Source organism: Pleurodeles waltl, chromosome 8, assembly GCF_031143425.1.
Source record: "Pleurodeles waltl isolate 20211129_DDA chromosome 8, aPleWal1.hap1.20221129, whole genome shotgun sequence".
Taxonomy (NCBI): domain Eukaryota; kingdom Metazoa; phylum Chordata; class Amphibia; order Caudata; family Salamandridae; genus Pleurodeles; species Pleurodeles waltl.
The window spans coordinates 1434561427-1434572869 of NC_090447.1; the positions used below are offsets into that span (position 1 = coordinate 1434561427).

At 41.6% G+C, this 11443-nt stretch overlaps 1 protein-coding gene across 2 annotated transcripts in view; it reads left to right on the forward strand.

The window, feature by feature from the left end:
- The window catches only part of B3GALT5 (beta-1,3-galactosyltransferase 5), a 34401-nt gene extending 23334 nt beyond the window's left edge, over positions 1 to 11067 (forward strand). For both annotated transcript variants that reach the window (XM_069202584.1, XM_069202583.1), the window contains exon 2: positions 3406 to 11067. In XM_069202584.1, coding sequence (XP_069058685.1) covers positions 3406 to 4362 — 957 coding nt within the window. In that variant the 3' untranslated portion in view covers positions 4363 to 11067. The remainder of the gene's footprint in view (positions 1 to 3405) is intronic.
- Positions 11068 to 11443: the final 376 nt, after the last annotated feature.

An 11443-nucleotide genomic window follows, 5' to 3' on the forward strand; every position in this document is an offset into this window, starting at 1 on the left:
GCTACTGCACCGGCGGGCCATGCGGGGTTGTGGAGGCTTGGCATCTGCCAAGCCCCACAACTCTTAATGTGGCGGTCCTTACCGCCAGCTCCATGGCAGAAGGACCACCACGGCAAGGCTGGCGGTCTCGTAATGAGGGCCTGTGTCACTGGAACCAAGCTTTACCTGGCTGACGAGCCCATAACTAGGGAACAACCAGTCCTGGGTGCTTGCTTTCTGGTTTAGGGAATACCTGGCTGGCAGTTTGGGCTGGATTGTTCCAATTGGAGCAGGGTCAAGATGATTTGTATATGGTGGGTCCAAACTAAGATGACATGGAATGCAAAATAATAATGAAGTACGATGCGGCCCTGAGCAATTACAAGTGCGTAGATTAATTCAACAATTCCATCCATCAATTTTTGTAACTCCTGGTGAAGGCAGTAATCTTCAACCACTAGTGGGTAGCATTCTGGGCACCGGGCCCAACAAAACCACAATCCAGGAGACAGGCATATGTCATGGCACACACACAAGATCCGTGTTTGCCTATGACACAAAAATCAGCATTAGGAAGCCAAACAACAGTACAATTGGTCACCCAGGGCAGTGGTACACGTCCATTACCAAGTAGCAGCGTACCTTTCCATTCCAAAATATAGATTGACATTCTGGGGCTGCTTTTTCATTTATTGTAGATAAATAATGTCCCCACACTTAGAGAGAATAAATTTAGAGCAACAGGCTCAACGTTTAGATACAGTCATGGTGGTCCTTTTCTCACGTGATCTGCATTTTAGACAACAGAATTTAGAAGTGGTTTAACAGTACAGCTTAATTGTTTCTGCCTACTGTGTCCCAGGTACACAATTTGCTGTACCTTTAGCTGCAAACCACCAAAACATTGTAATTTGATGTATTTTCGCATACAATATCCACTTTTTCTTGTAGTGTGATTCTTGATTTGTTATTTCAGTAAGTATTTCCCCAAAGTTATTGCCCTTGTAAAAATTATATTTTCATTTTTGGTTCAACTTGTATTCTTGATTTCTTCATCCAAGGTTAAACAGAGATTGTCCTATGTGCATTTGTCAAATCGATTATTTACGGTGTATAATATTTTATTCTCTGTAAAGATCAAACATAATTAAGACATCATTTTCTCAAGTGAGTGATATAAATTTAGAATCACTTTAAAATGTCTGCATATTATATCAAATTTAACCTGTGTATAAATTGGAAGAAAAAGTACACTCTAATGCTTTTTAGGTCTGTCAGGAGTACTACAGAGAGGAGCTTTGGCTCACCAATATGATAGTAGCTAGTAGTATATGTTTTGTTTGGCCAGAAGTCATGTGCTTTCACAGAAAAAGTGCTTACCCTTCACTCAGCTGGGATTTCTTTATTTATCTAGATGCCTGAGCTATAAGTAGCAACATGGCTGTGTGAGCATGAGCTTTCAGGGAAAACCTATGACACTGTGATTTTGTTAAGTTGTCCTAGATAACAAGATAATTTACTGTGTTTGTCTCTGGCAGCAGTAAAGATCCCCTACTCTTCCATCATTAACTATAGAAGATATGCGCTACAATAATCTCTGTAAAGAGAGAAAGTTTTTTGCTTTGCCAACTGTTAATCTTTATATTATGTAATTTTATGGCTATGCCTGATGGTTGCTTCATGAGAAAGCTTAAGCTCAGCACATGAGGTCTCAGTTGGATTTGGTGATAAGCCAGTGAACAATGAGAGACCTGATTGGTTCAGGAGAAAAATATTTCTGATGCCATAGGACTGATCTGTTTGATAAACATGATATGATATGATGGTGGTATAATAAACGCAGGAGGCCTGATAAATTTATTGTGAAAAGCATATTGTAAAGCCAATTGCCTTTTAACAGTAGAGTGGTATTTCTCTTTATTAAAGTCTACAGATAGATATTTTGTTACATGAAATGTCAGAGATTACCTATATAGGGCAGGATCTTGATGTTTGTTACCTCTCCTGACAAACCCCAGGTGAAGAAGATATACACTGCAATAATTGCTGTCTGTATTGCTTCTTTGCCATCTGCTTGGATCCTGTATTAAAAAATAATTAAATAACATCCACATATATAAATATATATCCACATAGAAACATATAGGGCCTTTGAGTCATCTCTTCTGTCACTGATCTGTCTTAGTGTAATTTACATTTTACTTCCAGCCATGACACAATACTGCATGGGGTAATTGTTCAGTCCAAATTAGTTATTTGCTATCTTGCCTTGTGAATGACAGCATTTTCCGATGACGTACTTCTAACTGAAACTGAGTGCAGTTTAGTGTCAGGGCTGGTTGGCCAGTCCTTTGGATTTCAACTTTCTCCTTTTATAGTTTCCCATTTATTCTTTGCTTCTCCTCTTTTTATTTTAATGTTTCTTAAGAGTGCATACTACAACTCTCCAGGTAGTGCAAATAGGTTGCTTGCTTGCCACTAATCTCATCTGCAGTGTGCTGCATGCCACAGGGACACCATTATGGAATGGTTTTATCCGTAGAGTACCACTGGTTCACCATTCCAGGATGCCTAGCATGTTAGTTCTAAATGTGGTAGCCAAGCTGGAACTTGAAAACAACAATAGACTATTTACAATATCCCTGCAAAACAAACACCTGCTGCCATGTTCAGTTTCATTACATGCAAATGCCTGCTGTGTTTAGATGATAGCATATTTTCTTTTCCCGCTTGTATTCTTTCACTTATCTTGCCTATGTTGTTGGGTCTGTCTGTGTTTTATTGTGGTTGTGTCAGAGTGTGTATGCAGGAATCAGTCAGTGGAGGGATGAATGGATCCATTAGTGCAAAGTCAAAAGAGTGCATGTATGATGACCTACTGAAAGCCTAAACCCATCAATGACGCACAGGACACTTAGGTCCACTTTAAAGAAAAGTGGTGTTGCATTATATGTAACGCTACTTTTCTTGCGCCCCTTTGTGTCCCCCTAGCGCCACCATGTGTGCGCAGTATTAAACATAAGGCGCACCATGGCGCAGATTAGGGACAATAGCGACATAATGTTTTGACGCTATTGAGTACATTGCAAGATGAGTGCAAAAAATGTTTACTGTGCAGGTGTTAAAAATAGTTGCTAAAAATGGTGCAGTGGAACCTCATAGATTCTACCTCGTCATTTTTGAGGTCCCCCTAATGGGGCAACACCCCCCTTCCATACATTATGCCTAGCGCAGGCATAATGTGGTGCAAGGGGTTACAAAGTGGCGCACTGCATGTTGATATCACTGTTTAATTCAAGATTTACAATGCAATGGTATTCTCAATGGTACTCTCTTCATGACTAAAATTCTGTCTCTTACTTCAAAACCTCAATTTGTTAAAAACAATGTGTTCTCTATCATTTATTTTCTTTTGTTGTTTTCCAGATGGATAAAAGGCGGGTGGTCTTCACCATGTTATTGCTGTTTTCCTGTTTGTGTTTCTTCATACTTTCACTTCAATTGAACTTCATGAAAGTGTGCTTCTTCTGTCTCAATAGTAGTGGAATGCTCATGTTTAATTTTGGAGGTGATAATGGAACCTTTTTGCTGTTACCGAATGCTCGATGTGAACAGAAGCCTCCATTCTTGGTGATCCTTGTGGCAACAAGACACAAAGAAGTGGAAGCTAGAACAGCAATCCGCCGCACTTGGGGAAAAGACCAAACTATTGGAAACAAAAGGATTGCAGTGTTTTTCCTTGTTGGAACAATGGCGGAACAAGAAAAAAAAGCAGAGGCCAATATTGCTGCTGAAAGCCTAATCTACAGAGATATCATCCAGAAGAATTTCACTGACACCTACTACAATCTTACGCTAAAGACTGTGATGGGACTTGAGTGGATCGACCACTTTTGCCCGCAAACTAAGTTTGTGATGAAGACTGACACAGACATGTTTGTCAATGTATTTTACCTGACTGAATTGCTGGTGAAAAAGAACAGAACTACTCATTTTTTCACTGGTTACCAAAAACTTAATGAATTTCCAATCCGGAGTAGGTTTAGCAAGTGGTATGTCAGTGAAGAGGAATACCCTGCCCAACTTTATCCACCATTTTGCTCTGGTACAGGGTACATTCTTTCCACTGATGTTGCCCACAATGTCTTAACTGTTTCGAAAAGCGTTCCTTTTTTTAAACTGGAAGATGTATTTGTAGGGATGTGCCTTCAAAAGCTCAACATAATGCCTGAGCCTCTTTACAGCGAAGAGACATTTTTCCCTGATAAGATTGAATTCTCGATTTGTAGATTTAGAAAAATTGTAACATGTCACCACATCCGACCTAGTGAGTTACTGATATACTGGAATGCGTTGAACAGAACCACAGAGGAAAGCTGCTGAAATTCCAGTTCGACCATCTGTTAGCCAAAATTAAGATTATATTACACATTTCAGATATGTGGCCAATCAAGTTTTTTAAAGTACTGTATGTCTAATGCTATTGTTTATAGTACTCCAAGGGAAGTTTGCAGTATCTGTTACAGCACATGAAATACTTTATCAAGTTTCTCGTTTATGAAAGACAAATGTTGAATCATTTGTACAGTTATCATAAGCCTCATTACTATATTTTAGTTTTAACAAATGTGTTGAGGGCAATAACTGTTGTTAAAGGCCCTGACGACTAGTTATAGGCGCAAGCAACAGGCAAGGGATTTAACTAAGGAGAGGGCCTTTAGCAACTGGTATAGGCTGAACAGAAGGACTATATGGTCGTTAGAAGATTCCACCAACTTAGGTTAGAAAGTTCAAAATTAAAAAGGGAGAAGCTGACAAACATTGGACTGTTGGAGAAGAAGGTTTATATCAGCCATTAAAATCCCAGAGGTACTTCATTGTCTTCAGTAGAGCTCTCAACATTCCGTTCTTCAAAGTCAGGTTAGAGTTATGCATAACATGGGTTTCATTTTAATATCTATGATGTGACAGTAATTTGCAAATGCACATTTTAAGAGTAAACGAAAAATAAGTCAAGGGAGACATAAACTTGAGAAGTGGTATATATAATTCCCTAATTTTAAACCATTCTAATAATTGATGGTGCTGGAAGTTGAATTATCCTCAGCATTACATCTAAAAAATCCTACAACTGCTCGTTAAACACTTAGATATCCTGGTATTGAGATTTATATGCTGAGTGTATTTGTTATTTCTGTCATGAACGTAGCATACAGTCTCATAATAATTATGATTAATGGGCTTAACACACAGCAACGTTTTACAAGTTCCCAAGAAGTTCACAGTAATGACTTACACAGAAATAATGGTTCAAACCATGGCAAAATAATGTTCAGTTGTTACCATAGGGTAATTTAACTTATTTCCTTGAGTAAGTTCTATAACAACTGTGACAAACAGTTCGTTCCTGTAGTATTTCCATTAAAGGGTACTGCATGGAGTGCTTTATATGCTTTTAAAAGTTTAGTTTCACAAACCCATTCCCTGTTAGATCTAACAGAGCCTGTAAGGCTATATAGTCTAAAATTAGTTTCTTTTCTCCTTCTGCACTTAACTACTTCTCAAAACACATACACTGCTTTCCACACCATAACCTCAAATGCAGTTTCTTTTCTCCCTCTGCCTTATATTACTTAACTACATCTCAGACACATACACTATTCTCCAACTACCCTTTTCCTTTGCCTCAATTGCCATGACCTATCTTTCCCATACCTCTATACAACAGAACATAACACCCCTTTACCTAGATCTCTAAAAGCCAAGTCTCAGTACCTTCCACATCACATTTGCTACCTCTTTCTTCTTCAAGTCAAATGGTTTCCGTCGCAGTGCACCAGTGAATCCCCATTCACAGTCACACATTTACCCAGCTCTCACTCATTTTGTGCATCACCCACTTACACTGCAACATATCTTTCCAGGCTATGACTACGTGTTGGACAGAGGAGTACCCCCGGTTGGGATACACCTCTGCCTGATTACAAATGATCCTGTGTTCCAACACCTGAAATTCCCTGGACCAAACTTTACAATCTGGAAAATCCTTGTTCCTCCCCATGGCCTGCCCCCCTCCTACAGCACTAGTGTCATATAAAGCCCCCCCCCTGCCAGACTAGAACCCACACTTCCACATACTGTCACCCTTGCAATGGTCAAGATATCGCAAAACATTTTTAAGCATTCAAAGTCTGGCTCTCAACATTTTGTAACAATAATATCTCAAAAACTACTGAATGGATTTGCACCAAATTACAAAAAAGTCCACACAAATGAGCCAGTAAACCTCCACCACTCGCCAATCTCTTCAAAGTATATTCTTCCTCCAGGGTACAGCAAGTGGAAGAGATAAGTAAACTGCAAGACAAAGCTGTCTTCAGCATTATATGGTATTTCCCACGTATCTTACTTAAAATGCTAAGACCATCACTCCAAGAGTTACACAACTCCGGAGGTGACAGCATCACACCCAATGCTTAATTTATAAACAAAACACTTAAGCACAGGTGCTCAAAATGCTTATTGCGGAGGCCACTGCCTACTTACCCCATTGGCACTGCACACTTAGGGGCATATTTATAATGCCCTAGCGCCACCTTGTGCCTCATTAACGTCATTATGTTGTACGTTAATGTGGCCCAACGAGGCCGAAATCCCCACGCCGTATTTACAGAGTGGTGCAATGCATGTATTGCGCCACTCTGTAACCCTTTGCGCTACATTATGCCTGCACCATGGCATATGTATGCAAAGGGGGCGTTCCTCTGTTAGGGGAGCCGGAAAAATGGCATAAGGAAATCTATGAGATTTCTTTGCGTCTTTTTTTATGCCACTTTTAACGCCTTCTCATGAGCAGGCGTTTAAAAGGGGGCTTCTATTCTTTAGAATGGGGCCCTATGTACTTTGCAGGAGTAGGGACAATATTTTGCCGCTATTCCTGCAGAGTACATCAATAGAGTAATGAGAAATGACGCTATTGCCCCCTACCCTGTGCCATGGTGCACTGTATCTTAAATACGGCGCACACATGGTGGCGGTAGTGGGTGATAAGTGGTGCAGGATAAAGTGGCACTGCACTCGGTGCAGCACCACTTACCATAAATCTGCCCCTTACTTTACTAGCACAGTGCAGTGTTTACATGGACAGTTCCCAAAATATCATTGCAGTGAGCAAGCAAAGCCAGCGTATCACACTTTTCCAAGTGTTTTTTAGGCAGGGAGCATAAGGGCTTCTCTTCCAAGAAAAGTTTTTTAAAATGGGGTCAAGTAGTGCATTTTACATCTCAATATTCACTTACATTTGTTAAAAAAGCCGCAGAGCTGAAATAACACTCTGAAAGGGCTCTCATGAAATAATCTGTGTATTTCATGGTGCAGTTTGGGAGGAGAGCAAGGGTTGAGGCACAAAGATCAATCCTATCTGCCTGATTAATCAGCAATTTGCTCCTGTGAACAGCTTCTATGCACGACTCAATTGCCATTGAATCTTAAAACGTGGCTGTTTTACTATTTTTGAAACAGCGATTTATCTATTGAGAACATTTCTCATCTTGGCTATGAAATGTACCACTAAACATATTCTTTCGTCAATATTGTACATCATAATTATACATATATATATATATATATATATATATGAAATATAATTAAAAAAACCTTAAAAATTCACCAAAATAGTCAAAAGTTACAAGGACCTTATGTTAAGAAACTATAACTCATGTCCTAAAGTTACTTTAAGGCACGAGTTATAGCCTCCTCAGATAAGTTTAGCTATAACTGCTGAATTTCTATGTTTTTTTGTGTATAAAATCTAAACCTAGCTATAACGTCCCTATAACCATTGTTTTTTTTGTGAATTTCTAAGGGTTTTTAAAAATCTATTTACTAACTATATTATCCCTGTTATCTTTGTTTTTTTTATTGAATTTTTATTTAGTTTAGCAAAAAGTAATAATGAAGTACCTTATGTTAAGCCAACCAGTTCAGCTGTGCACATGGGGGTGATGGGAGGGTTTGTCTGCCTGAGACTGGCCCTGTGACCAGCCCCCGCACGCAGCCAACCAGAGCACAGGGGCTGACTGCCCCACTCCCCAGGCCGATTTCAGCCCTGGGGACCCCGTCCCCTGGGGCCTGCCACATTTTTGTAGGAGATAGGGGTATGTGGCTCCCCTCCCTGGGCCATATTTGGCCCAGAGGACCCCATCCTCCAGGGGGAAGCAATTTGTTGTATCTGGTTCCGTGCCTGCTTCATAGCTAACAGGAAAACAGATGAAACGTCCACTCCCAGCGGGTGGGAGCATTTTTCATGCTCCTGCCCACTGGAAGCGGACTTGAGGCCTAATTTAGAGTTTGGCGGAGAGGGTTACTCTGTCACAAATGTGTCGGGTATCCCGTCCGTTGTATTACGATCCAGTTAAGGCCTATGGAGATCAAGCTTGTGGTGGAATAACATGTGTTCCAAACTCCAAATGAGGCCCTAAGTGATTGCTCTTGCTTGGTGGATGGTTTAAAAATGCTCCCACTAAGCGAGAGCAAACACAAGTTATCCTGCCTGCACTGGTGTGGGCAGGAAATGGGATATGTTCCGGGGTGCGCAATCCTGTACATAGCTGGAGCCGGTCCAGGGGAATGAGGTCCCCAGGGCTATTAATGGCTTCGGAGGGAGGGGGGGGGGGCTTTACCCTTTTGTGTGCATTGTTGGGCCCTGGGGGTTAGGGTCCATGTGGCTGAAAACGGCCAGGGAAGAGGGTTCGCGCGGCACCCCCCCTTTATGCTCACAGCCAGGCCCCGGAAGGTGGCGGCCCCTGGGGCCAAACTCAGCTGGGGAGGGTGACCGCAAGGCCCCTCCATTCATCGTTCATGACCGGACTCCGGGGGGTGGTTTCTAGGGCTGAAATCTGCCCAGGAGGGGGCCACATGCCCCCCTCCCCTTCATCGTTGATAACTGGGCCCCAGAGATAGCAATCCTAAGGGCTGAAATTGGCCCAAGAGTGGGCCGTGTGCCCCCCCTCCCCTTCATCATTCACTGCTGGGACTTGGGGGTGGCGATCTCGAGGGCTGTAATTGACCTGGGAAGGGGGCCACATGCACCCCTTCCCCTAATGTATAACACATATTACCCCCGAGACCTAGGGAGGCACAAAAGCAACTGTGAGGAGCTGCACTTCCTTTTTTCATTTGCCTGCAGATCCTCCTCAAATCTGCAGTAAAATAAAAATAAAACATTTTTAGCACCTGGCAGGCCTCGGGGTCAGGGTATTCCTACCCTGCCCCCATTTGTTTTTTTTTCCTGATACTCAGCTGAGTCGGAGCCCCAAGATCGCTGCCACCACTCCTGGTTGAAGTGATGGCAGCCAATCGCATATAATTTTGAAACCTGTTGACTCCGCGGACTCTCCTCATCTCCCTAGATATACATAAATCTCTTTTCTTTAATAACGCTAAAACTACTGAACAGATTTTCACCAAATTGCAAAAAACACTCTTTTTGTACCAAGACCTAGCTTTCTGCCAAACCGGTATGGGATATTGCATGGGGAAAAATACGTTTTGGGACACCACTTTTTCTCGCCCCCCCACCTTGATGAATCACCCCCCAACTTTCCAAGACAGCAGCTGAACTGAGTGGCAAACTACTTTGCAAATTTTGTGAAGATTCGTCAAACGGTGGCAAAGTTATAGTTGAACTTTGTACCTACTGCTCACTGCTGCACTCACACATTCACTTTCCTGCTACACTGCATTTACCTCTGAAAGACCCCTTCTGTTTCGGGGGAATGATAAGGACGTGTTATGATTGTAGAGGGGTACCAAATAGATGATTAAGCTGTCACTGCACCCCTGGTTCTTTGCTGACACCAACTTCAAGTAAGAATTTCTTTTGAATATGAGCCAATATTTGTTAAATCTGGACTAAATTTGCCATTGCAACATTGTAATGACCTGCATCACAGTTATCCCCAGTGTTAGCTTAGAAAATAGAGCAGTACCCCATATTTTCATGATACCAATGGACTACCTAGTCAGCATTGGAGTTGGTGTCAATGATTGCCTATGGAACTTGTAATACGGCGAACAGGATATCCGTCGCATTTGGAATAACCCCTCTGACAAACTCTAAATCAGACTCTATATGTTTTGGTTGAGAGCCAGGAGAAAGGAATCAAGGAAAACAGAGCCTCAGTGCAGTGTAGGACACAGCATCCCTGGAAAGGAAGAAGCTGTGAGAGAAGCAGGAGCTACAACTAGGACTGTGATATGGGAAGGGATTTAGTGGTGACATTGGTCGGCTTTAGGTAGAAACTCAGGGGAAGTGTGAGATAGACAGAGGTAACATGAGAAGTATTACCCAAGATTATAGGTGGTCCACTGTAGCAAGTCTCAAGCTGAATGTCTGGCTCCAGCTTAGCATTTAACAAAGGGAATGGCACATCCAACAAGAGCAAGGCTGGCATCCTAGACATCACCTCTTTCCTCCCTAATGCAGTTTTTAAAAAAATTCAAAACATGCATCAGTAGTAAATCTGTAATTGCCTTTTTACTGGGAATCAAGTTTCTCAGTGTAGCACCTGACTCCCTCATGGTACTGAAGCAGAGCAGTTCAAGGCCCATTCATGAGAGGCGGATTTGGCCAGTAATCCCAATTTGCAGGCATGCAACAACATTTTATAAATTGTTGTCCAGTCAGTGCTTTTTCATTTTGGAAAAGAAAACACTTTGAATACACACACAGCTAAATACTATACATTAGATTACAAATATATTCACTCAGGTAGGTGGAAGTACCTTTGATGACACCCTCTTATCACATTACACCTCTAGTGGGACCAGAACCCTACTTTCACAATACCTCAATCTATTCTAGAAGAAACAGCACAATATAAGGAGGGGGTGTCAGTATATATAAAGCAGACCAAGTGTATTTGTCAGGGTAATACCAAATTAATAACAATAACCACATGTTATGCTTTGTCAGTGTAACACCATTTCAATGAATTGAAATAATGGCATTACTTAAAAGCAATTATCAAAAGTGTAAACACTGCACTGTTCATCAACGGTATTGCCAATAAAGTATTTTTAAACATGTTTTAGCATCTTTCTTTTCAATCTCGGGCTGCACAGTGCACCATAGGACCAACTACAGGGGGTTGCTACATTCTAGATCCCAAGAACAGAAGGTCCAGTTCTGGAAGTATTTGAAACAATGGCAAACCTCTCCTAGGGTCAGGGATTTAGTCCCCTGGGCAGAGATATTGGGCTACATGTACGAAGCTTAAAAATTGCGAGTCGGAAATAGCGACTCAATGCGAATCGCTATTTCTGACTCGCAAAACGGGATATAAGAAAAAATCGCAATTCCATTTTGCGATTCAGTGCCATGTCGCATCGCAAATTGCACATGGGTGTGTCACAGAGTAGCAAATTGCGACTGTGTCGCAATTAGCAAACGGGTGCAAAAGAA